The sequence below is a fragment of the Echiichthys vipera genome (assembly GCF_963691815.1).
Source record: "Echiichthys vipera genome assembly, chromosome: X".
NCBI classification, from domain to species: Eukaryota; Metazoa; Chordata; class Actinopteri; order Perciformes; family Trachinidae; genus Echiichthys; species Echiichthys vipera.
Genome location: NC_139825.1, coordinates 5,732,612 through 5,760,222, shown reverse-complemented (window position 1 = coordinate 5,760,222; position 27,611 = coordinate 5,732,612). Strand labels below are relative to the sequence as shown.

Genomic DNA, 27,611 nt, shown 5'->3' with positions numbered 1-27,611 from the left:
AGAGGGCGAGCATAGAGATCACTAGGGTTTGACTGATATGAGGTTTTCAAATGCCATAAAAGTATATTGGTGTATCAGTATTTAGTTAATCAAAATCTACAATGTATTGTATCAGAAGTGCAATATGTATCATTTTAGGATCTCAAATTATTATTCGCAAATTAGTAAGAAAATCACTCCCAACAAAACAGTACAGTACAATAAAAATTTGCAGAAATATTTTTTACAGACTTTTACAGACAGTCTGCACTCTTGATGAAACACAACCTTTTAGATTTTACACTATCCTTTCGAAACTAATACCAACATGGCATTTTGATAATACATACTCTAGATTTTTTAATTCAAGGTGCCCACTCAACATATCTTATCTTCATACCTTAATGTTGTGAATTTAAACAAAACTACTTGGTTAGCTTTAGTCTTTCCAAAGTTTGGCCACCGACCTCCTCCTATCCAGACTCTGACTCTCTTTATACTGTGTCACCACCTAAGTTCCTGCCTTGCTCCTGCACTGATTGCAACAGCCACTAGAGGTCGCCAACTAACAATACACAGAAATACGAACGTTTTCCGGGGGAGAATGGTCTGTCTTCACTACAGCTGTTCCATTAGGGTCACCCCTTTAACGGAAATAAAAAAAAAAATATTCTGATCCTTGCTTCTTAAAGTGTAATTCTAGCACAAAATTACATGCATCAAATAAGCCATCAAGACAGTTTTTTTTTTGGTGTATGAACTATTAACAGAGAAATGAGATAGAGTCGCTAACAGCCGGACGTGGCTAACACTCATTGGCCTAGGGCAGTACAGTGAAGGCATTAAACGTCTTTTTAACCACTAATACTGCTCAAAATAACAGCAAACCTCTGCAGTAGCATGAGAAAAGTCCTAACACAGAAAACAAAGCACCAATGGACTCCTTCCTTTTGGATTGACTTTGGTAATTGACTTAAATGGACTTTACTATGAGAGGAGCTAGTACATGGGCCAGTAGGTAAGTGTCTTAAAACACTCTTTGAATAAACTCTGGTTTCACTAACTACGTTGTTGGTGCTTTGTTTTATGTGTAAGGACTCTTATCATGCTACTGCAGATGTTTGGTGTTTTTTTGAGCAGTATTAGTGGTTAAAAAAGACGTTTTAATGCCTTCACTGTACTGCCCCAGGCCAATGAGTGTTAGCCACGTCCGGCTGTTTGTGACTCTACCGGATTTCCCCTTTAATTGCTTATACATGAATAAAACTGTCTTGATGGCTTATTTGATGTATATCAGTGCCAAAAAGACCACAGGAGGATTATGCGCTGGAATTACACTTTAAGCATTCAAATCCATGTCAAATCATATTGAATGTCTTTCATTTTTGGATACTTTCAGGAAGTAGTTTACAATTATTATAGTTAATTTGAAATATATTAAAATTATAATGCATGAAAAACATAGAAATTCTAATTTGCATTTTAATGACAAAAACATATTTTAGAGTTGTTCTCCTATACACTTTTACTTTAAGACAAGAAACATTTGAGCTGTTAATAACCCAGCATTACATTAAATGCTATGTAGAAACTGATAAAAGTTACTAGATAATCAAACATAATGATACTGATGTGTCAAAAATAATTAAGTAATGTTATAGCAATGAATTAATGAGGTAAATGCTACATAAAGCACCTTTAAGAGTTTTCCTTAGAAATATGCCCTCAAACTGCATCAAATCCTCATATCTCACATCTGAGTTGGGTGATGCTGACTGATATGTCAAAGTCAATAAAACAACATATCAGTCTGACCTTAGAGTTCACAGTTTCCAGGCTGTTAGCTGGCTAGGTGGCTGAGATTTTACAAGCTGACAGAGTGAGCAAGATGGCATCACCCCCGTTACTGTGAGAAAAGGTAAAAAGGTACAAGAAGACTGTATGGGGAAGGCCTGTCTACTTTGGATTAACCATTCGTTCCGCCAAGCAGAGGTAACATCTGAAATATCAGATTTTTTTCTTATAGTCCAGGAAGCACACCAGAATGACGGAAAGGGGTTTAGGGGATAATCAACAATCACGTAGGACTGAGAAAGTAAGGCTCATCATCCTTAGTGTCTTCAAGGTAGGTAATGGTTTCTTTACAGACATCGTCTTAAATTGACCACTCTGAGTAGTTCAGCATTTATTGAACAACATCATTTTTGGAAATGTACTTGTTTGCTGTTAAAAAAGACTGAAATCAGAAAGGGTCTGTCAGCCTACCTAACTGATAAGACTGACTGACATGGGTGTCTGTGTCATCATTTATAAATGGCCTTGTTTCTGCCCATCCAGACTAAAACACAACCCCAGTCTTTAAACAGGTGAGTTATATAAAACATTCACACGTATAGTAGTTGTTACAAACAAGGAATTAGCTATGGGGAATGACTCACTCAAGTTGGCTTCAGATTTCAGCCACGTCATTTATAAATGATTTTATCCTACACTGGCTAAGACAGCAAATAAGAATATTTCCCAAATGTCAGTGTTCCTCAAGATCTTTAGAGTCACAGTTATAAACAGTAGGTTGAGTGAAAGTGAAATTTGAAGAATGATCACATTTCTGTAAAATCCCCCCATATCCAAAGAAAAAATCTGCCCTACCAGATAAGTATTCTGACTCAGTTTGGACTAAAGTGTTGCAGGTGTCTGCAAAATATTTATGATGCCTACTAAAGAAAACCTGGACCATGCAACAGAAAAAAAACACTGCACTGCCACAGGGGGCTGTCCCATCATGTCTTGTTTATTGGCCTTCCTGTTTTCAAAATAGCAGCTAATGAGAAACAGGAAAAGCCAATAGACAAAGAAAAGATGGGAGTGAGTATGGAAATCATTAGAGAGCAAGGAAGAGGAAGGCAGATAAAGGGAAGAGAAGGTACATCACTCCAGCTACCAGGCAGGTCAAAGTGGGAGACAGAAGCAGTTTAGGACTCGGCTGAAAAAGAAGCTGAGGCATGGTGGACAAAGTCAGAATAAAGATTGAATTGAATGCATTTTTACTTACTGTACATTTGCTACTAAAATAAGCTGAAGATAAGGCAAACACAGTTTGTGTTAAGGCAACTGTCATGTCATTGAGAACATTATGAAAGGGGAATATTGTATAAGAGAGGCTTCTTTTCTGCAGCTGTAAAGAAAAACTTACAAGTTAGGCTTTGTTTTAAAATCCAGCATTGAATTATATAGCATTATGTATATTAGCAGTAACTTATATAAGTATTAATGTTTTCTCAAATTCCTTGCACAATCAAGCTGTAAATATCCGTCCACACGGAGCCGCCCTTTCCTGTAACCGCACAACTTTAGTATTGTTTTGGCATCCATCCATGAAGCTGGCATTATCGGTGCCTGAAAAGGGTATCTTTTGAAACCAGGTCCCAGAGTGGGAAGATCTTCTTCAATTATACAGTTGTATAATATTATAGGATTTAATTTGCAATAAACACTCCACTAACACTTCAAGTTAGTGTTAATTTACATCAGTTTTGTTTTTTGAGAACTATGCCATCCAATACTTAGAGGACCTGTGTGGTCCATGTATTAATGTTTTTTTATTGCCAATGAGTGAAAGGGTTGTAACGTGACATTAAAATTGAGACCTTCACCAACTTGACTTGACTAAAACAACATTACTTTCAATGATTCATCAGTGCTTGCAAGTGTTATTTAACGACACACTTGCTTGGTCACATTTGGAGGACATGTTTAGTGCTAAAGGATTATCCCTTAACCTTTCAACAACCACAACATATAATGAGTTCAGGAATCTCTCAACACTGCAGTTAGAATCTCTCAAATCTGAATTTGTACTGGTATGTTATAGGAAACTCTCCCATTAACTCTAACTGACTCAACACAGAACACTCATGATATGTTTTATACAGTAGGGAAGAAGCAGGAACTTACCTTCCAGTTTGGCATACTCTGACAGACGTTGGTAGTTGACCAGAGCTGCCTGCTCTAGACACTTACGGATCACAGCCTTGACTTCCTCTTGCTGAACCGGAGTAACAATATCTTTCATCAAAACCTAAAAAGGAGACGCAGCAACAGCTTTTATTTTCAGTGTAATTTAAACCGTATCATGACAAGACAAATTATTAGAAATATCAACCGTTAAAAATATATTTGACTTAAAAACAATTTTTGCATTGAAAGGAATTTGGGATTCACATCAGGGTACATACACTTGAGATTAAAATTAGATAATGAATGACCAATACTTATTATAGATATACATACATGATACACATATATATATATATATACTTGTCTAATTTATTCTGAAAGTTTGTACCACTGCTGTACTAGAATGTTTTTTTTAAATAACCAAGGTACACACACAAAAATGGTGAGCAAAATTAGAGAACAGTAACCATTGTTTCAGAAGAGAAGATTTCAACAATGTTTTCTTAGGCTTAAGGATTCAAAAATGAATAGGAAGTGTAGAGGCCACAGCTTTGAATGACTTCAGCATACAGGGTTTCTTAGACATTACTTTGTTGACAAGAGATTCTCTCTGGGGTTTAGAGATCTGGACTCTGGGCTGGCCATTTCATTGTTTGAGTATTCTTAGCTTCAAGGAACTGCTTAACCTGTTTTACAGTGTGACATTGTCTTGCATGCAATTTGCAGCTAAAGGTATTGCATGTTGCCGAAGGAGGTTCACATAAACATTTGCATTCACCCTGCCATGTAGCTGCACATGAGACTCCTGCTTCAGAAAACATCCTTCAAACCATGACACTTCCTCCTCCAAATGTAACTGACTTCTTTACACACTTTGGGTTCAGTCTTTCACCAGTCCTACGCTGAACATAATGTTTCCCATCAGACACAATTACATTGAATGTCCTCTCATCACTGAATTCACTCTGGACCAGTTCTCCTCTGTCCACACAACATGCTCCTCAGCAAAGGCTGAGAGGATCATCCCTTTGGCCTTCATCTGGACAACCTGCTGTTCTCAGGGCTGGGAGGGATCTGAAAGTGTTCTCTCATTTTGCTCACTGCTTTTTTTCACAAAATAATGTTTTTTGTTGAAGTGTCTTGGTTATTTAAAAAAAATGCTAGTACAGCAGTGGTATAGTCACAGCTGATATTCTATCAAATTCTGAACAGTAAAAAATAAATCGAGGATTTATGAGTTGTAATCTAGTCTAATTTTCTCCAGTGTAAATATAGATCAATGCCATTATTGTATCATTGACAATAATGGGGCTGGTGTGACTCATTTTCTGTTTACAAATTACTTTACCAGCTCACAGTACAAAGCAAGCAATGCCCGATCTATGCAGCATAGCTAAGCTACTGCTAGCTGGCTAACCTTAACTTGCTTGGTCACTAACGTCAGATCTCTGTAACGTGAGCTAAGGTTGGACTGACTGCAGCTCACTAATGGCCACTGTTGTCGCTAATGTCAATGGTTTTCTAACCCAAAGGACCTTTAAGTTAGTGCTCAGACACTGCTACATAGAGTTGCATTTCATAAGCTAAATGAATGAAAAAGTGTGTATATATATATCAGTCTAACAGTAAAAATCATTTACCCTTTCAAGCAAGGACAGCGTTGCTTTCAGAGCCCCCTCTGGCCGTCCAAATGGAAAGCAGTACCTATGGAGGTGACAGAGTGGATTTCCATGTGAACCCTCAGCAGTCCAGTGTGGCATGAGATCAGCACACAGCTGTTTGCGGTTCCTACCTGAAGTGTGTAATCTGGTTCTCTAGAAGCACCCGTAGCCTCTCCTTGATCTCCTCAAAGTGCTCCTTCTCTTCCACGGTCACTGTGCCAATACCATCAGGCCTGAAAGGCAACAGCAGTTACAAGCAATAAAAGGTTTTTCTCTCAGTCTGTCTTTAAGTGCTGGGGTAGTTGGCACCAACGGACATGAATAAGACTTTCAAAACTTACTTATGGTGAAGTTTGTGTATTTCTGGATATCAATGTCCCTCATGCAGCAACATTTTCCAAATGTTCTTTTCCACCCAAATCAGTTCTTACCCATGAATGATAAATCCACAGGTGGTTAGTAACGTGTTACATTTACTCTGTTACATACTCAACTCGTCAACTACAGATGAGCACACAGTGCACCGGGCTCTGGTTGGTCTGAAGTCAGCACATCAGAGAACTGGTTGGTGCTGTTTGGTTGCGCTTGGGCTGTTTCTTTCTTTCTTATTTACATCTTTATGAATAACACAAATACAGTTAAATACAGTGACAAAATCAGTGCTATACAAATAAAGTACAACTTTCCAGCTCCAACTCTTGAATATAATAATTTTAAATGTTATATGATAGTGCACCAGCTATTGAGCCTCGCTGCAATTGCAGACACGATTTTACTGCGCATCTGTCCCACCCAAAAGCTCAGACATTTTTTGTTTTGTTTCCCAGCCTCCTTCTGTAGCCTTGACAAAGAGCCGGAAGTGTCTGTTGAGTTAATGTTAAATAGTTTAACAACAGAGTATTTAACTTGTCATGTTCATGTAGCCTGACTGAGAGATACAGAAAAGTAGAGTCCTAATTATAGACACAGATAAAAAAGTGTTACTGTGTTAAACTGTGTTAAAGTGTTAAACTACTTTTATTTTATGTGGACAATATGTTATCTCGATATGTATCTGATATAATGTTTCAGCCACAGTTGGTCTTTCTCAGGTCAAAGTGAATAAGAGAACACACCTGGATTTATGGGTGATTAATGATGAAACATCACAGCAGTCTCTCCTTATCAGCCTGAATGAGTCATCATTTTCAGAAAGATTAATATAGTAAAAAGAGTATAATACTAATGTCATCAGCTACAGACTGTGAATATTGTCTGATGTATATGTAGCCTGTTATCTTATCTGGAGATGATGACTTATCACAAACAAATACAGGCGTGTACTGCTCTACCTTTGCCTTATCATCTTTCATTGAAACAATTCCAGTGAAAAATAGAAAACATTGGTGAATTCCAGAAACTAATGGGTACTAACAAAAGCAGAACAAATCACCAATATATGAGGCCCCTTATTTCATGCATGTACATATTATTTATGCCTCTCTGAATCTTCCCAGAATCAAATCAAAAAGACTATTGTGGGGCATAAGATATAAATGAGCTCCACAGCCAAGTCTAAGCACCATGGGGTTGGGGTTAGTTCAGGTCCAGTTTATCCATTCAGAAGTGCAGTATTTAGCACTTCTCTCAGGGTGCTTTCAAATCAGCAGAACAAATCTGGATGTGGTTACCTTAGAAATCTGGCAATATTTACACTTTTCCTCAACTTGGATTTGGACCAAGAAATCGGACCTGGACCCAGACCACATTCCATACTTCCACAAGCAGTAGGTGATTTTTTCAATTTAACAAGTCTTTTTTTTTCTTACCCTGAGCTAGCAGGAATGAACAGAACTAAGCCTCATATCAGGAGGCATGAAAATGTAGATAATAATAATACAATAATACAAATAACAACAAGCGTTTTATGGGACATTCTGGGATATAATCCGAACCACAAAAAAAGGTCCCTCACTGTTGTGACTGTCCATGGACAACGTAAACTCGGACTTGGAGGAGCTGACCTCTCTCTAACAGAAATTAAAAGGCAGCGCAAGTTAAGAGAATACATCGGGGGCTTCTCTGGACTACAGTAGATATCTGCACACCCATTACTGGCACTCACACACACATTAAAACAGTTTATTTTCTGCCAAAGATATCACCAGTCATTTAAAATTAATTTACAAGCTTGCCAAATGTCATAATGCAGTGTTAGATAACGTTACATAGGTTATGCTAAATTGAAATAATCATGTTTATATAATATTACTCTAATATATTTCAATACATGCATTGCAATTACAGCTTTTCAAGCAGGTGTGTGTGTGTGTGTGTGTGTGTCTGATGTGTTTATCGTTTGTGACATGGTGAGGTCTGGGTGGAGTGTGAGCAGAGTGCATGTGACAGAAGAGGCGTTGGACTGGTGGCCATGACAGCATGATGAGAAGCAGGAGACATGACACTCCCCCTCTCTCCCTAGCCATCCCTTTGACATTTCATTTCAGCAGACAGTGAGAAACTGTGTGTCTGTGTGTCTGTGGGTTTATGTGTGTGTGTGTGTGTGTGTGTGTGTGTGTGTGTGTGTGTGTGTGTGTGTGTGTGTGTGTGTGTGTGTGTGTGTGTGTGTGTGTGTGTGTATGTGTGTGTGTGTGTGTGTGTGTGTGTGTGTGTGTGTATGTGTATGTGTGTGTGTGTGTGTGTGTATGTGTGTGTGTGTGTGTGTGTGTGTGTGTGTGTGTGTGGTATTTGCTGTACTGCTTCATTAGTGATTGTAAGATTTCGAGGAGTACAAATGTACTCGGCATCAGCGATCATCTAATCTGGAGTCCCCTCATGGGGCATATGAACACAGGTGTCAGTTTCTCACAGCCACCTGTAGGTCTGCTACTGAGAATCAAGAAGCTGAGAAGGAGATGACTCAAGTGTCTGTCTCATTAACGGATTTGTTTGATATCTTACCAAAACGTGTGCACAACTATTTACATGATATCTTACAAACAATGACATTGCCATCATAATGATATGACATTAACTTAATTAATTCATTCCTTTTTACAAGGATGTTGTTCGGCTTAGTACTTCCAGGACCATTTCTCTGAAATTCCTGATCATTCCGGGATTCAGGTTCATACTCAACGATTATAGAGAGAGAGTCAGGGCTCCTGGGCTCTGGGAAGACCTGCCCAAGGAGACCAGGGTGGCAAACTCCCTCGTTTTTTAAATATCTTTTAAAAATACACACATTTTTTTTACGGCATTCAGGATTAATTCCCTGTCTCATTTGTACCCCTTCCCCTACCCCTTGAAACAGGATTACAAGAGGTAGGGGTTGGAAACCTACCCCAACGCTCCTTCAAATGCGATACGTAATTACGCACGGCTTTACGTAAGCAGACGGGACGTGTTTTGCTGGGAATCCAACATTATGCCTCAGCTTTTATCATTTGCGGTGGGCTATCGGCATCCTTTTGCGCTTTTCTGCAGCAAAGTGAAGACTTGTCAGAAAACAGAAACATCATCAAAGCCTGGCAGCGTTTTTGGACCAGTTTGTGGTATGTTTTTAAAGTTCGCCTAGCTACACAACATGCTAACAAATGCATGTGTGTTATTAGTTTATTTAGATTCTATACTGTATAATAAGGGATAATATCTCATATCCCTCCCTTTGGAGTGTGGGTCTGAAAAAATCTCTGTTTGGAGGGCTATCTTGCCCTACCCAGCTATCAAGGGAATTGAGACACCCCCACCCCTACATGTGAACATGCAAAACCGAGGGGTAGGGCTAAGGCCTAGGGACAAGGGGTGAAATGGGATTGGGCTTTAATCTAGTTTATTCTGTATTTTATTCTGTCTTGTTTCTGCCTGCAGTTTATTTCACTGTTTTAAATGTGTTCTATGTTTGTAAAGCACTTTGTAACTGTGTTCTAAAAAGTGCTAGATAAATGAAAGTGTAAGTCCAGTGAAAATGGACCAAATGGTCTTTTTCAGCATGAAAAAACATCAAATAATACATTGAGACAATTTTTTTTACGTTGATCAACCATGAATAGAGAATGGGAAGGGCTAACACTGATTAGCTCAGGGGTGAAGCGCTGAACCATCCATAATGGCATTTTTTAACCACTAATAATAATGATGGCTAATTTGATGTATTTGTATGCTTAAAAGGACCATAGAGTCCATTTTCGCAGGATTTACAATTTAAGTTTATTATTTTTATTATCATTATTTTGGCGATCTTTTACCACATCACTTGATTTCCTTAATTGTTCCGGACATCATTTCTACAGTAATTAATATGTGGATTACATATGAATTACAGTCCATAATGTTTTATAGGTATAGGTATAGTAAAAAACAATGGAAGAGGACAGCCTGAGTCTAGGCTGGTTGCTTTGAACTCACCAGCAGTTTAATGGCTGACATCATCATATCAGATTTTTCAAAATACCAACAGGACAGTGTTACAGTTACAGAAAGTTACTTGTAATGTAACCAAGAGGAGTCTATTCTGATTTTTTTAAATCATAGCATGCTGATAAAATAATGAATGTAGCCTAAAACATTATCAACAAACTGCCATTTCTTTCCAATGACACCACAAAAAAAAATACCAATAAAATTAAAAGGACAATAAACCTACCTACCACAAACTCAATGAATGCACTTCTTATGAATGCAAATTAAATCTGCACCCTTTGTGTCGTGGCTGGTGATCATACACACATGAAATACATTAAGCTTGACACAAAAATGGGAGAGAAATGATCCCAACAGAAAGAAAAAAACATCTCACCTTTCACATTGTGACAGAAAATGAAAATTTCACACTAATTAAGTCCTGCAGGGCTCTCTCTCTCTCTTTTTTCCCTTCCAGCTGTGTGTTGTTTCTTGGCAGCATCCTCATGTTTGCTTGACCTCATGACCTCACAGCTCCGGTGACGACAACAAGCAAATGAGCCATCAGTGACAGACAGATGGTAAGCCTGAAACACTTTCACATCTGCTTTATATGCACGGGCCGACCACATCGAGTCCCTAGGGTTGATTAATCTCCTGCAATATATTTTTAAAACATCCCCAAAAATGCAGGGCTAATTGGAAATTACTCTTAATCATGTGTCACATAGTGCTATCCTCAATTGGATATTTTAACAATGTTTTCTTTATATTTGGACACTTTCATTTTCATAATCGATAGTTCTAAAGTTGAACTGATGATCAGTTAGTCAACTGACAGAAAAATAATTTTTTCTAAGCAAATTATTACCAAAAAAAATCAGGTTTTTGAATGCTGAATAATGGCTGGCTGTCTTTCAGTTGACTATTGGTTGACAAAACAGGACATTTGAATATGTCAACTTGGATTCTGGGGCATGTTTTACTGCAGCATTTTGCAGACAACAAGTAATTGTCAAATTAATTGATAAACTATAAATTAAGTATAGAAATAATGGTTAGTTGCTGCTCTACTGTAAATCAGTCCAAAAATATCTGAAAAGTAATTTGCCAAGTTGGAAACATTTATAATGGGCTTTAAAATGACTTTGTGATTATTTCTGATTGTGCTTATTGCATTTACATGGATTTTCTCTAAACCACACTTTGTATCATACATTTATTTTGTATTCTTGACCACTGTATCTAACATGTTAACACCACCCTGCCTGTGTGTATGGATGGTATATCTATCTATCTAATGAATATTTCAGAAAAATGTGCTTTTTAGATTGATACTCAATGTCAAACTCAACTCCAACAGTACGTGAGAACATTAACCTCACATGAATTCTTAGTGGTTGTTGAGATTGTGTTTCACTCACTTTAAAACCATAAAGTGTAGCTGTTAAAGCTGTAATATAGCTACATTTTCAATATTCATTGTTGTTTCATGTCACATTTAATTCAGTTATTCTTTATTTTATATCAAAGAAAGAGCAGCTGATACTTCACATGTTTATTTTGATGTCATTTCCAAACCATCGATGTAAATGAAGTGGACATTTAGCTGGACAGAAGTCAAATCCTGACGCTTTAGCTGGCGACCGGGCAACCCAGTCCAACTTGGTGCATCAACACCTCCAGGCCACCAGGCTATTAGGAAGCAGGGGTGGGGGTGGGTTGTGAGTGTGTGTGTGTGTGTGTATGTGTGTGTGTGTGTGTGTGTGTGTGTGTGTGTGTGTGTGTGTGTGTGTGTGTGTGTGTGGTCTGAATGAGGTGTGTGCACTGGGGCACACACAGCAACGTTGGCAGCGGAGACATTCAGCCCTCACACATGACAACCTGTCAACCTGTCATGCCTCGACCTCCAGGCACGACGGCAGAGCAGTTCTGGGTTTGATGTGCGTGGATGTGGCTATGTAAATAAACAGGACTCATTATTTTTCCGTTTCATAAAAAGACAAATCTGCATTTGAATGTTTACATGGATGTGTATTTATTTTCCTCATTAATAATAAAGTGTGCTGTCCTCTGGCAGCAAGAAGCAACTTTTTGATGTCTGAGTTTGAGCCAAAGACAGACAGCCCTCTCTGACCTTTGCCCTCAGCGCCGGAGTGGCCCTCGTCTATCTTTGTTATGCATGATGCACAGACGGCCGACTGTGATGTTGACAGATTTGATGTCCGAGCACATCACAGCGGATTAGACAAGAGGTAAATACTGCAACTTAGATAACAGGGTACATACTGGAATAAAGGCCAGACGACTCCTGTGTCATATACTGCAAAACCTTCAGGAAATGACACCGTTTGAGCTCTCACTGAAAATGGCTCCCCTAAACCAAGTTGAAGAATATGCTGCTGTGCCTAATTTAGTTTTATACGTCCAAAGAAAATAATTGGTTGACAGGTTTCTGTACAAATCCAACATATTGTCATTAACAGATTCATGTGATATTCAATCTAACACTGTGAAACAGCAACCGGTACAATGATTAAGTTTAGGCAACAAGAGGAGGAGCCAAAATAACTTGTTTACGAAGCCTCGACCACAACGACTTCCTGGTTGATCCACTAAGGAAGTGCCAAAAACTGCAGTTCTCCGAGTGTCCACTAAGAGCATAATAGAGCAATTTATCATTGATCCTGTTGTTTACAACTCTCACACCACTCCCCCACTCCCCCATGGCATGATGGTGGTGCGTTCAGACGCAGCGGCTGAGTGCTCTCCCTTTCTGTATTTTGTTTATTTACTAGTGTGTCCATATATACTATTCGCGCTAAAATCCTGTGCGGCAAACACCATCTATAGCCGGCAGGATGTCTTAGGAATAGGTTTACACAGCGAGCGTTCTGTTACAACTGACTTTATTCGCATGCACGAAATATCCATGAATATAACTAGGCCCCCCCGGCTCAACCTCGATTACCATCCCAGCAGGGAGGCGCCGGGATCGAAAACAAAAGCAGGGATGCAGAGCTGGCCTGTTGCTAAGGCTAAGGAAGCGGCCACACAAACTGCTGCTTCAGAGTATCGCAAGATCACTGGCGAACAAAATGGACAAACTAAGACTACAGGTTGCAGATAACAAGACTGTGAAGGATTGCTGCATGCTGCTCATCACAGAGTCTTGGCTTAATCCTTCCATTCCGGATACAGCTATTGAGCTAGCAGGCCGCACAACATCCCGGCACGACTAGAGACTCCGGTAAGAGCCGCGGAGGTGGGCTTTGCATTTATGTTAACAACTGCTGGTGCACTGACACAAGGACAATGGACACCCACTTCTCGCCACATCTGGAGAATATAACTGTCAAGTGCAGGCCCTTTCATCTGCCCTGTGAGTTCAACGTTGTGATGCTAACAGCTGTGTATATTCCTCCGGATGCTAATGCTAGCGTGGCACTTGGACATTTATATGACACTATCAGCAGCCAACAGAGTTTGTTTCCTGAGGCTATTCACATCATTGCTGGGGACTTTAATCATGTGGATTTATTCCAACATTAAACAAGGCTTCTGGGCTAAACCACTTCCTCACCTCGGTCAGTCAGACCACATGACCCTGCATTTAATACCAGCATACATCCCTCACAGGAAAAGAGCTTCTGCCACAACCAGAACTGTTAAAACATGGCCTGAAGGTGCTTCTGAACAGCTTCAGGACTGTTTTGAGTCAACAGACTGGGACATCTTTAAACACCAAGACCTGGAGCAGTACACAATATCTGTCTTGGACTATATAAAATACTGCACGGACAATGTAACTGTGAAAAAGCGCATCCGGGTCTACCCAAACAGGAAGCCGTGGATGACAAAAGATGTGCAGTGCCTGCTCAAGGAGAGAAACATCACTTTCAGGGCTGGTGCTGCAGCGCTATACAGCACTGCCAGATCCAACCTGAAGAGAGGCATCAGGGAGGCCAAGGCTGACTACAAGAGGAAGATTGAGGACTGCTTTGAGAGCAACAACTCCAGGCAGATTTGGCAAGGGGTTCAGCACATCACCAACTATCGACCAAACAACACCTCTGCTGATGCCAGTGACATATCACTGGCAGAGGAGCTGAACCACTTCTTCGCCCACTTTGAGGTAACCTCACAGGACACAGCCACACCACATCTTTCAGCCCACAGCAGTCACTTTCTCACAGTGGGGGAGCATGAGATGCGACGCACGCTGAGGGCGGTGAAGCCGAGGAAAGCGCCAGGGCCGGACGGCAGCTCGGGACAGGCGCTCCAGGACTGTGCAGACCAGCTGGCTGGGGTTTTTACCATCATTTTTAACCAGTCACTGTCCCAGGGCCCCGTCCCTCCCTGTCTCAAGTCCTCAACCCAATTCCAATCCCCAAAAAGACTTCCATCAACAGCCTTAATGACTACCGTCCAGTAGCACTTACCCCAGTCATCATGAAGTGCTTTGAGAAACTGGTACGTACACACATCATCTCAAATCTCCCACCCAGGTTTGACCCTCACCAGTTTGCCTACAGAACGAACATGTGCACTGAGGATGCTATCGCCACAGCTCTCCATGCTACTTTGTCCCACCTGGAGTGGCAGGGGAGCTATGTGCAACTCCAATTTGTGGACTTCAGCTCAGCATTTAACACCATACTCCCCAACAGACTATTGACCAAACTTTTAGAACTGGGAATATCCATCTCTGTCTGCCTTTGGATCAAGGACTTCCTGTCAGACCGCTCCCAGAGGGTGAAGGTAGGCCCTCACATCTCCACAGCCCTTAGCCTAAACGGCTAAAAATCGGCTCACTTCAGGACTGTGTGCTGAGCCCCCTAATCTAAACCCTCTACACACCTGACTGCACCCCCGCACACTCCAGCAACGCCATCATCAAGTTTGCTGATGATACCACAGTTGATGAGCCCCTCGGCTCATCTCGAGGGGAGATGAGTCGGCTTACCGGGATGAGGTGGAGCAGCTGTCAACGTGGTGTTCAGACAGCAACCTTGTCCTGAACACCTCCAAGACCAAGTAGCTGGTCATAGACTCCAGGAGGAAAGCCAAAACTGACACTCAACCTCTATTCATCGAGGGAAACAGGTGGAAAGGGTAACGGATTTCCGGTTTCTCGGTGTGCACATACAGGAGGACCCAACTTGGAACATTAACACCACAACCACCATCATGAAAGCACAACAGAGACTGTACTTCCTGAGAGTTCTCAGGAATAACAATCTGACTCAGAAACTTTTGGTGTCTTTCTATCGTTGCTCCATAGAAAGCATCATGACTTACTGCACGTGTGTGTGGTTTGCCAGCTGCACAGTGACTGACCGGAAAGCCCTCCAAAGGGTTGTTAACACAGCTCAAAAGATCATTGGTTGCTCACTCCCCACCCTGGAAGAACTGTACGGCTCTCGCTGTCTTAGTAGGACTAAAAACATTCTAAGGGATTTGTCCCACCCAGGCCACCAACACTTTCAATTATTGTCTGAGCATTTAGAGACGTTTCAGGTCTCTAAATGCTCGGACTAATAGACTTAAGAACAGTTTTTATCCTAAAGCTATAACAGTGCTTAACACCGCAAATACCTTTACCAATGATGGTACATAATGCTTAGGGTCTCTGCAATCTACTGTTTTTTGTTTTTGTCTCCTTAAGCTGCTACGGTGTGCATGTTTGTGCATGCTGGTGTGTAAGCTTGTTGTTTTAAATGTGTCTTTTAAAGGTCTAGCCTATTCTTTTTGATGCAGCCGGTGGTGGGGTGGTTAGAGTAGTGGCCCAAGGCCCAAGGCGATACCTTTTTAAAAGCTCACTATCATTTAATCTCTCCAAAATATTGACTGCAGCAGCCATATTAGCTCCTTCTCTGATTGACTTTATAGATTTAGGAGCTAACTTTTAGTGCTTTGTGAATTACACTTATCTTAAAAAGTTATGAGTCCTAAAATTAGTAGTGAAATGCCCCTTATTTTTAACAGTTACTCCTAAATCAGAAAGTTAGGATCTACTCCCAGATGTTTTGTAAAAACAGCTCGGGATAACATCACATCACCAACCACCCAATATCACTGGAGATTAAAGTTGGTACTACTGTCTGCTATTTGAGCACGGGAAAATTGCAGCTGTGCTGCTCTCAGTTGTCGGTCAGAAGGATTTTGAACCAGAAGATAATTCTCCTATCCAGACCCTACATAGTGTGGCAGTTCATTCACTTCCCCATTGAAGTGTTTCTATCAAAAATCACTGTTAGGGACTCATTCCCTCTCAGCAAATCACTGTGGGCATAGAAGGGATGAACATGATGTCATCCATAGCAACGTAAAGTCTTAGCTTAGGAGTCCCTCCCAAACCCTACGAAAAGTTGGCTTTGTTGGCTTTGTGACTAGGCTTTTAGTGCTCTTTAAGATAACTTTAAGATAAAATGTTTTGTGAATCAGGCCTCTGATTTGTTTCACAAGCTGTCTGATCAACTGTGATTATCGAAGTAGCTGCATCTCCTGATCTCAGCTAGGAGTCGACAGGAGAATGATATTTATTTTTTCCCTCTCAGATAGACTGTGTAACACATTCTATGAGATAACTTACCTTCTAGTTCCTGAGAAAATTGGGGGCCTGAAGTCCTTTTTCTTCATGAACTCAATGATTTTGAGTTCTCTCTTAGCAGCTTGGGCAGGAAGCTCAGGGGCAGAGAGAAACAGGGCTCGCTTGAGCTCGGCCTCAGATATCGGCCAGTTTAGCAACTCAGACACACGCTGACTAGGCGTGGTTGTGAAGTAGTGCATGATTTTGGGAACAGTTGAGAGAAGGTAATTTTGTAGAAGTGAACAAGGTAAGGAGGTTTTACAGGGAAAATAGACAAAAGAAAGGAAAAGTGAGCATGCAAACAACATGCAAAATGAAAACAAATCAAATCATAAAAGAACAGAGGGGGCAGGGCTTACATATTACATCATATGTGTACGTGTCTATGCGGACAGTCTCATTTAAAAAAAAAGAAATCCTATTTTGTCTTGCTATCATTTTAGCATCCAAGGGTAGTTTTTACCTGCAGGGAAAGGGAAGGACAAGGCAACACCTTAATTTGTACCTGTTTCCATGGACATGGGAGGCACAGAAGGCGAAGCTGTAGTGCAGCAGGGTGGGGTCGATCATGGCTCCATTCTCGGCCCTCTCAAGCAGATCGCTAAGGTAACATAAATGGCGATGGCAGCCTCGAACGCCGTAGCGAGCGCAGTACTCGTCTAAGACAAACACCTGACCAGGACTGAACCAGCCCTGAGGGTAACACACAAACACATATGTGATGTCAACAGATGTTAGTATGCACATACAAATGCAAGCCAGGCAGCAACACTGGTTTCTTTACCTATAGATATAACAAAAATCAGATGGACATACGGGTCTGAATGAAGTGAACCTTTGCAATGCTTTAATAACCTAACCTGGACCACTGGACTGTTTGTGTAGCCTGTGTGTAATCTACAAACTGTACAGGCTATAGAAATAAAAAAGATTTTATTCAAATCAATGTAGCAGAATGGTCAGAGAGGTGATCATTTTTATGGGCAACGGACTAACCTTTGTATAAACTTATGTATAAATTGATCTGCAGCAAGTCACATAGTTATTTCCCAAAATGACAATCCAACAATCAGGCCCTCTTTGTGCAGTGATTGGTCAGGTGTGTAATGGCAGGCGGGTTTTGAACTCTCTCTATGCTACAAATTGTTTCCTTACCAGGCAGGAGTAGGAGTCGTTGAGTCTGTGGTCCAGAGTGAGTCGCTGGACCAGCTCAAACAGCGAGCCATGGTCAAAGTTACAGGGGTTGGCTGAAATAAACTCGTCCATGCCGTGCTTCTGGGCTCGATCAGCATCTGTACACATCCAGTTACCCATCCAATGAGGAGCCAGACAGAGAGAAAGAAAGAAACAGGTGGCAAAGGTCAGTGCCAGGCAGAAAAACAAGAATAACGTTCACCATAGCACTTAATTCATTCTAACGTGGGGCAAAAATGTAAACAAATAATCCCATGAAGTGCCAACAATACAGCAATGCTGTGCACACTTTTCAAACAAGAATTACAGTTAACTGCGAGTTTAAGTTAAATAAAGTTTTGTCATACCGGTTTTGATGTAACAGCACTCTATTTTCTAAACAAGTGACCACAGTGCCAATCAGTTTTTAGGTCATGTGTCCAGCATTGACTCCATTATGGGTCCTTAATGAGGGTTGCCAGTTTTAACTCAACAGGCAGGGTAAAGTTAAGGTGGAAAGGAGAGTTTTCCAGGCAGCTCCCAGGAGGTGATTGCTGATCTGGAGGTTGATGGTTAGTTCTGAGGTCAGGGAATCATGATCATGTTGTATTCATGCACAGACAATCATGTCCTAACACATCAACTTGAATCTTGTCTATTTTCCACCAGCTTATGCGGGTAACTACATTGATTTTGTATAAGGCTATGAGTTAGGCCGAAACGTGATCAATGTGCTAGGTACTGATGAGGACAGCAGCTGCTGCTGCTGCTGCTGGCTTTCACAACATTACCCATTTCAGATTTAACCAAGCGCATTTCTTCCACTTTCATGCTCAATGGCAATACAAAATACTGGTATAAAATCATCTCAGCTTTAATGGAGTACTATTAGAAACTAGCTGTAGTATAAACAATAAAAATGGGTTGAGTTTGTCAAACGTATCGATACTTCAGTAATTTCTTTTACCACGTTTCAAAACAACACAATATTCACACTTGATAGGATCGAAGCTATAAACAAAGCGGTCAACAATCAATTGGGAAGAAAATCAACTGTTTGTTGTTAAGTGTTCAGTGAGCTTACACTGTGTGCATACTGTTAATAAAAGCAAAAAAAAGAAAAAGATGATCCTATTTTGTGTGGGTTTTTTTTCTTGTTGCCGTAGTATAAAAAAAGGTATCAACTATTGTTGTTTTATACTAGTATTGTATAGAAGTTTAAAATTCTGGTATCAAGACATTACAATTGGTAAAGAAATCCATAATCAACATGCTTGAGATTTCTGGATTAACACTGTAAACCAATCTTGCTTTAAAGTTATGACAGCTGCTGTCTAACAGAAGTGAATTTGCATTTAGAGAGGGAATGTCTGCACGGACACACAGATTGGAATACTCAGCAAAGGGACGCCAAATGTTTTCATTAGTGGGTCATATGATCAATCACCATTGTTTTAACTCACTCTTTGACAGACAGGAACTCAAAAGGCAACTAAATAGATAAAAATTGTACAGATTATGTCTTCAACAGCATAATGGTCTCTTACTGTATAATAGGGACTACCTTTAAAAAGAGAAGAGAAACAAAAGAAAAACTAACAAAAAATCCCTCAAAACATGTCTTTGTGCTCTGAAGTGAAAGCTATATAGTTCTAATTTCCCTGACGAATTAAAAAGGACTGAAGGTCTTGTGATTGACATTTTGATAGCCAATAAGAGAGAAGCCTTCAGAATTTGGAATTGCTGTGCAACTTACAAGACTAATGCTACCATGTATCTATGCTTTGGAAAAATCTGCTGCTGTAAAATACTGAATATTGCATTCGCTGCTAACAGGCCAGTGACTGTATTTGCACCTTAAGGTGTAAGGTGTAACGCCGTTGCAAATGCATCCCACTGTCTTTTTCTGCATTAATAACCATTAAAAAATTTTTTGTTGTCAACCGCACCGTACTGGACAGTTTTTTCCATGTCTCCAGAATAAATTGGAAGAGGCGACCGATTCCTAAATAAATCATCAATGTGCTCCTTCCTTTTGGATTGCATTTGGTAATCAACTTGAATGGACTTTACTATGAGAGGAGCTGGTACAGGGGCCAGTAGGTAAGTCTTTCAAAACACTCTTTTAAGAAAGTCTGGGCTCACTAAATATGTTGTTAGTGCTTTGTTTTATGTGTAAGGACTCTTATCATGCTATTGCAGAGGTTTGGTGTTATTTTGAGCAGTATTAGTGGTTAACAAAGCTGTTTAATGAGTTCACCGCACCACCCCGAGCTAATCAGTGGTAGCCAAGTCTGGCTGTTAGCGACTCGATTTCTCTGTTAATAGTTGATCATCAAAAAAACAGTCTAGATTACTTATTTAATGTTTATATATGCTGAAAAAGACCATGGTGCAATTTTCCTCTGAAATAACATTTTAACCCTGCAACTCAAGGATATCCAAAGTCTAGAACTGTTTTTACCATAATTGCTCCAAAACACCAGTAACCCCCCATCTCTGATGCAACTTCACTGCAGTGTCGGTTGCTTAAGCCATCTGGTGTTGCTCCAATTAATCTGTGTTCTGAACATCTCAGAATGAGCAGAGAATGCGGTGGTCCCAAACTAATCTTGATTATCTTGAAAATAGGTGTCATGATCTGTGTCTGTCAGTGCTCTCCTCTCTTCCGTTTCGTGTGAGTTTGTCTCCCTCTGTCTGTGTTTCCCTGCATGTGTCTTCCCTTGTCCCTGTCTAGGTCCGGCAGGTGTTTCCCAAAGCTGCAGCCTGTTATGCTGATTACCCCAACACCATAAATACCTGAAGCCTACAGGCATGCAGCGCCGTCGACCCTGTATTGGTAAAACTATTCCCCCAGGACTGGCATCCCCTTTTTTGTTGTGGTTTTCATGCTCCCCGAAGTAAGTTGATTAATCGTGTTTGTTTTCTGTTTTTCTCCGTAGTTTCCCGTGTTCCCGTTTCCCGTCCATCTCCCTGATCTTCCGTCGTCTTCCTGTTCCTGTTATTCCCGTGTTCGTTTAGTTAGTCTTTGTATTTGTATTCTCTGTAGTGTTTTGCGTTTGTCCATCTATTATATTAAATGTTTAATTTGTAACTTTACTTTTTGTCCGTGTCTGCATTGGGTCCACCTTTTTGTGCTATCCCCGTACCGTTCCTGACAATAGGAGGCTTAAATAACATTTGACAACAGGATTGTCTTGCTTTCCTGGTGGTGTGCTAGACTTACATCAGTGTGAAACAGGCTCTCATGAGAAGGGATATAAGAAGGCATGTCCATGCATATTAACCTTTTGGAGTGTCATTAAATGCCCTTAATTCCACATAAACCTCTATTGTGACAACATGATCTCATGTGAGGGATTTGGGAATGTCTTGCTTTCATTTGGTAGGGTTGCTTAGGGCTATAAATCCATGCAAACCTGCAGGCTGGCTTCAACAGGCTTTGCTAAGGTACAAACGGGGGGCACCTACTCTGTTTCCACTTGCTTAGTTTGGGATTTACATGTCAGCAAATCCTTTATAATTATATGGTAACATGCTGTACAAATGTTGCACCTTATTGCTCTTTCCATTAAATTCAAACAGTGTTTTGGAGTAGATACTGATTTGTCAGAGCAAGGTAACCTTACACCACCCACTATTCTGCCTAGACTTTTAAAGTTTTTTACGAACTCTTCTGAAGAAAACATGTCCTGAGGTTCTCTGCTTTTATGGTTTCCCTTGTGTTGCTTGTGAGTTTACTTCTAACAAGTGAAAGTGTTTCTATGTGAAACTGTTTATGCTGCTGTCTCAACATGGACCTTGTATCTCAATGGGACGTTCTTAACTAATTAACGGAAAGATAAATAAATCAAATTTTAAAAATGTTGATGTTTGATGGAAACTAGCATTCTATAAGCTTGAACTGTATGTAATTTTGCTGCTCTGGGCCTCTCAATCATCACAATAACAAAAGATGGAATTTTGAATGAGATCATGAGACAGCGTTGTATCATTGAAGTTTATGTTTTCACTACAGATGAAAATCAATCCATCAAATGTGACTCTGGCAAAATATTGTCAAAGAAAGAGTTGATGTATAAAATGTTTTTCATGCTACATTAAGTAACATTTACTCATATTATGTCATGTCATTCTAATCAAATAACCGCAGTGTTTTGTGGTGGTGGCTGACTAGTTAGTGAGCAAGTAAGCCAGCTAGCTGCAACTATGATGCATGGATTTGGCATTAGTTGCTTTGTAACATTAGCTGATAAAGTTAAGTCATTTGCAAAAGGAAAGCTGACGTTATCCCTTTTACCAGCCAGATCAGCTCCAGAGGCTGGATGAATTAACAGATAGGATCCACTCACAGGGGTGCAAACTCATCAAGGGTGAAAATGGAAACTTTGTGTTTCTGTGTCTGTATATGTGTCGTTAGGCAGTGAAAGTTTTGTAACCAAAATAGAGTTGAATTAAACTGCTTGTTGACTCAATCTATTGCAAAATTTACTCAAAAACGTCTGCAAACTGTAGGTCCTTTCCAGCTAGTGGGAGGTTTATATTTATTATTTTAACAAGGAAGTACAATAAAATGTAATTTTTTATTGAAATGTATATATTCTTCCTTTAAATTGACACCAAAAACATATACTAACTCAATTTAAGGAAAAACACCTTTGTATAATTAAAAGGCGTCTGAGCAACAACTATGGTCTACATTAAAAGGATTGTTGTTTAATGTTACATGAACAATGGCAGAGCAAGTACTGTACAAAGTGGTTTTACCGCAGATCATGCTGCGGCTTTAGCGCTGCCTCCACTGTACATTACACATTCATAGGGCAAACAGTTCTCAAACTGACTTAATGTGAGAGTTATAGCTTACTGATATGAGACAAATGTTCACGAGGAACATTTGCAAAGGACACAGTCATCTAATGTAACGTCAACGATACAATCTTCAGAGCTATCAACAGCAGCCTCAGGCGGTAATATCGCCATTTAAACTGGAACACCATCATTTACAACCGATACAAATGCATTCAGTTGTTGTGCCGAAAACATGCCAGGCCTTACTTAACCCCCTATTCTCTTTTATTATCTTAATAAACATTAGTCAGTTTGGTGCCTCAACTTGACTATCGCCGCCGCAGGGCAGTCACATTTGTCAACTAAAGTTAACAGCAATTGCTGCTAAAAAGACTGTGTTCAAACAATGCACTATACCCGGCTAACAGTCACCTTTTCTTGGCTAAATTTAACTGTTGAGACCGTGAAAAGCAAAGGGGGGGATTTTGGCCATCCTGCTCTTCAGCAATCTTAATTTAACTACCTACAAACAGGCCAATCTAAATGCTAACATAGCCTTATTGTTTCAATAAGAGGTTGCTTACTGTCAACTTGTTCCTTCAAGTTTCACGTATCTTAGTCTTATAATTATGTTCAGTCGCCTAGATAGTCTAAAAGTTAGCCATCAGGAAATGGATTGATTGGATGAGTAGAACATGTCCATTCTCATGGCAACATAGATATATGCCATGGCTAAAAGTGACGTGACACAGATGATTATGAGATTCTTGGATGATTACACATTTGACACGTACGACATACGGATTTATAAAGAGCGACTAGCAACTGATTTTTGCCCCCCGGGGACAAATAAAGTTTTTTGAATTGAATTGAATTGAATTTTATTCAGACAAAAAGGGGGAAATATCTGGCCGGCCTAATTCATACACATGCATGTGGCTCAGAGTCCAGTTCAGTTTACAGTCTATGGGTCTGTGTCTCTCCTCTCACACAGCAGGGGCCTGTTTCACAAAGCAGATTCAAAAAACTCTGAGTCTAACCCTGAACTCTGAGTTGATCTACTCTGAGATAGGAAACTCTGAGTTTTCGGTTCCAGAACAGCAGATTTGCGTTAGGTTGATCAACTCAGAGTAGTTTGACCTGAAGTTAAGCGCTTGCACCACAAGTAAAAAAAGACAGCATCAATGGAGCCCTGATTCGACGAGTCACCATGGCAACGGGGAAGCGAAGGGCTACGCTACAACTGGAAATGGAAATATTAATGCGCTCATACGGGAGTTTGAGCAGGTTTACACCGCTGCTGCAGCAAAAGAGAGGGAGACGGTGCGGGAGAACATTGCGGCTCGGGTCAGTGCATAAGTTTAAATGTAGTGCAGTTGCAATCACAGTAATATCACAGGGGGAACTGCATGAGTGGGAGCCTATTAGTTTATTTCATTTAAGTGCAACCCCACGGGGGAGAAGCGCAGCTTAAGATGAAACATAAAAACATTTTTCAAACAGGTAAAACCTCAGCACGCCTCATTTTGAGCATGTTTTACATCGTAAAGTAAATATTACCGTAAGTGGCTGTTTTTTATACAACATATCAATGTTGTATAAAAAACTCCCATTTGCAAAAAAAACGCAGAGCAACACACAATATCTGCTGTGATATGAGAGCATGACTGGTTGTTAATGTTGGAAATGTAAGGAGGGGTGAGATGGACTGTGACATGAAACGGTGTTGTGCCGTATTCAGCCCCCTCGCATTATGGGCGATATTCTGGATCAGAAGGCTGTATAGGAGTAGTTTATATACCGGTAACCCAATTAAAAGCACACACTTTTGAACCTATGAATTGCAAGAAAAGCTGGGATTATATTTAGAAACGCTAAGTCAAATACATTTAACTTGCTCAAAAGATCAATTTCATTCATTTTGTAATTATGGCTGCAGTATATTAAGGACGTCTATGCGCGGTCTGATAATCATCTCCCGACGAATATTTAATTCTCTTTGCGAAATGCGTCACCTTCATTCACGGGATCGTTATCAAAATGACATGCCATGGTAGTGTAAATATTCACCACTTAATATAATTTCTAATGTAGGCCTACTGAATGATTTTTATACGTTGTATACAAAAACTCCCGTTTGCAAAAAAACGCAGCGCAACACAGAATATCTGCTGTGACATGAAACGGTACCGCTCAAAAAGAGAATTGCCTGGAAATGCAAGAACATCTATAATCAATAGTTTGATTATCATCTCCCGACGAATATATAATTCTCTGCGCAGTAATGCTGCAGCTTCATCCACGGGATTGTTATCAGAAGGACACGCCATGGTAGTGAAATAGTCACCACCTCATATAACTTCTAATGACTGATGTTTGCAGTGATTTTCTGAAAAACTGACGGAACTATACTACGCCAAAACTCGCCCGCTGACTGAATGAATGAGGAAATCAAACACCGTGTGTGGCTGAAAGAGGGCGGAGACAGAGAGAAACTCAAGGTTTTCTGAGAAAAACCTGGTCCCGACCAGGTTAGTTTCAGAGAGCATGTTACCATGGTAACTGACCGAGAGGTTAAGTTACCTCTCTTTGTGAAACAGGCTAGAGTTACCCCTCTGTCTCTGGTTTGAGTTACCTTCCTTTGTGAAACGGAAAACTCTGAGTTTCCCTCATTTCAGGGTTAACATACTCAGAGTTTTCACTAAACCTGCTTTGTGAAACAGGCCCCAGCACTGTTGTTGTTGTTGTTGTTGTTGTTGTTGTTGTTATGTGACACCGCAGGGGTTAGAGGTAAGAGGTGGGGAGATGACTGCATCGTTTAACAAAGTATGCGGTTTCACTGTCCAGACAACAATGCCACAGGGGCGTTTTCAAATCTTCCCACTATGGGGCCTGGTTATAAAAGATACAGTTTTCAGGCTCCCCTAACAACGGCTGCATGTGGATGGTCGGCCAAAACGATACTTAAGTTGTTCCGGGAACACGCACCTTCGTGTGGATGGGCCCTTACATGAGACGATGACCATACAGCTACTGTATATTTTTTAATTGTGGGGTAGCCCAGCACTGTTAAACGTGGTAAAAACAATTGCACAGCCTGTGTTGTTGATAAAAATATCAGATTTGTTTGGGTTTGAACATTGCTGGAAACACTGAGATAACGTAAGTACACAACTCAACATAATATACATTATTATATATGAATAGTCTTTTTTAGAAATTTTAATGAGGAAATACTGTATAACACATTATAATATTACACATTATATCAACCTCTCCGGGAACCATCACCTTATCGTGGTGGAGAGGTTTGTGTGTCCCTGTGAACCTGAGCGCTGTGTTGTCTGTGCTCATGGTAGGGACTCCCATGGCAGAGTGGTCTCAGGTGAGGGGCCGGACTAAGAATGGTTCACAAAGACTCTATGGACAAACAAGGAAGAGGAAGAGAGACCCTGCCCGTCTGGAGCCAGGCCTAGACGGAAGGCTTGCCGGCGAGCGCCTTGTGGCCGGGTTTGCCACAGCCCGAAAAAGTGACGTGGCACCTCCCTCCTCTCCATCTTGTGGGCCCACCACTCGCAGGAGGAACTGCTGGGGTAGTGTGCGCTGCTGCACGGGTTGCAGTGAAGGTGAGCGGCCTCGACGGACCAGACACGGGCAGAAGAGGCTGGCTCTGGCGACGTGGAATGTCACCTCTCTGTCGGGGAAGGAGCCGGAGCTTGTGCGGGAGGTGGAGCGCTACCAGTGAGATCTGGTGGGGCTTACCTCCACACACAGTCTCAGTTCGGGAACCGTACTCCTGGATAGGGGTTGGACCCTATTCTTCTCTGGAGTTGCCCAGGGTGTGAGGGGCCAGGCGGGTGTGGAGATACTCACAAACCCCCGGCTGAGCGCCGCGGTGTTGGAGTTCACCTCAGTGGATGAGAGTGTCTGACTGTTGTTTGTGCATATGCACCGAACAGCAGTTCAGAGTATTCAGCCTTCTTGGAGACCCTGAATGGAGTCCTGCATGGGGCTCCAGTAGGGGACACCATAGTTCTGCTGGGAGACTTAAACGCCCACATGGGCAATGATGGAGACACCTGGAGAGGCGTGATTGGGAGGAACGGCCTCCCGAATCTAAATTTGAGTGGTCGTCTGTTATTAGACTTCTGTGCTAGTCACAGATTGTATATAACTAACACCATGTTTGAACATAAGGATGCTCATAAGTGTTCATGGTACCAGAGCACCCTAGGCCAAAGGTCGATGATCAATTTTGTGATCGTATCATCTGATATTAAGCCGTATGTTTTGGACACTTGAGTGAAGAGAAGGCCAGAGCTGTTAACTGATCACCATCTGGTGATGAGTTGGGTCAGATGATAGGGGAAGATTCTGGATGGACCAGGTAAGCCCAAACGAGTAGTGCGGGTGAACTGGGAACATCTGGAGGAGGCACCTGTCCGAGAGATCTTCAACCCACACCTCCGGCGGAGTTTTTCTGGCATCCCTGTGGAGGTTGTGGGCATGGAACCGGAATGGGCAATGTTCAAAGCTTCAACTGCTGAAGCTGCAGCGGTGAGCTGTGGCTTCAAGGTCTTAGGTGCCCTAGGGGCGGTAGCCCTCGAACACCATGGTGGACACCGGTGGTCAGGGAAGCTGTCCGACTAAAGAAGGAGGCCTTCCGGGATATGTTATCCCAGAAGACTCCGGAGACAGTTGCAAGGTACCGACGGGCCAGAAGGGCTGCAGCCTCTACTGTGTCAGAGGCAAAGCAGCGGGTGTGGGAGGAGCTCGGAGACGTCATGGAGAAGGACTTTCGGGCGGCACCAAGGTGCTTCTGGAAACCATTCGACATCTCAGGAGGAGGAAACGGGGAACCGTCCAAGCTGTTTACAGTAAGGACGGGACGCTGGTGACCTCAGGTGAGGTAATCGGGCGGTGGAAGGAGCACGTTGAGGAACTCCTTAATCCGACTAACACGCCCTCTTTTGTGAGGCAGAGCTGGAGGCTGATGGGGAATCATTGTCAATATCTCTGGCGGAAGTCACTGATGTAGTCAAACAACTCCACAGTGGCAAAGCCCCAGGGATTGATGG

The 27,611-nt window shown here is 41.3% G+C and overlaps 1 protein-coding gene across 4 annotated transcripts in view; it reads right to left on the bottom strand.

The window, feature by feature from the left end:
- Positions 1 to 27,611, bottom strand: part of LOC310965643 (calcium-dependent secretion activator 1) — a gene marked incomplete at both ends in the record, with an annotated part of 320,144 nt that overhangs the window by 97,543 nt on the left and 194,990 nt on the right. For all 4 annotated transcript variants that reach the window (XM_083939356.1, XM_083939353.1, XM_083939354.1 and 1 more), the window contains 5 exons: positions 3,934 to 4,057; positions 5,577 to 5,640; positions 5,729 to 5,830; positions 17,075 to 17,262; positions 17,725 to 17,861. In XM_083939356.1, the coding sequence (XP_083795482.1) occupies positions 3,934 to 4,057; positions 5,577 to 5,640; positions 5,729 to 5,830; positions 17,075 to 17,262; positions 17,725 to 17,861 (615 nt within the window). The remainder of the gene's footprint in view (positions 1 to 3,933; positions 4,058 to 5,576; positions 5,641 to 5,728; positions 5,831 to 17,074; positions 17,263 to 17,724; positions 17,862 to 27,611) is intronic.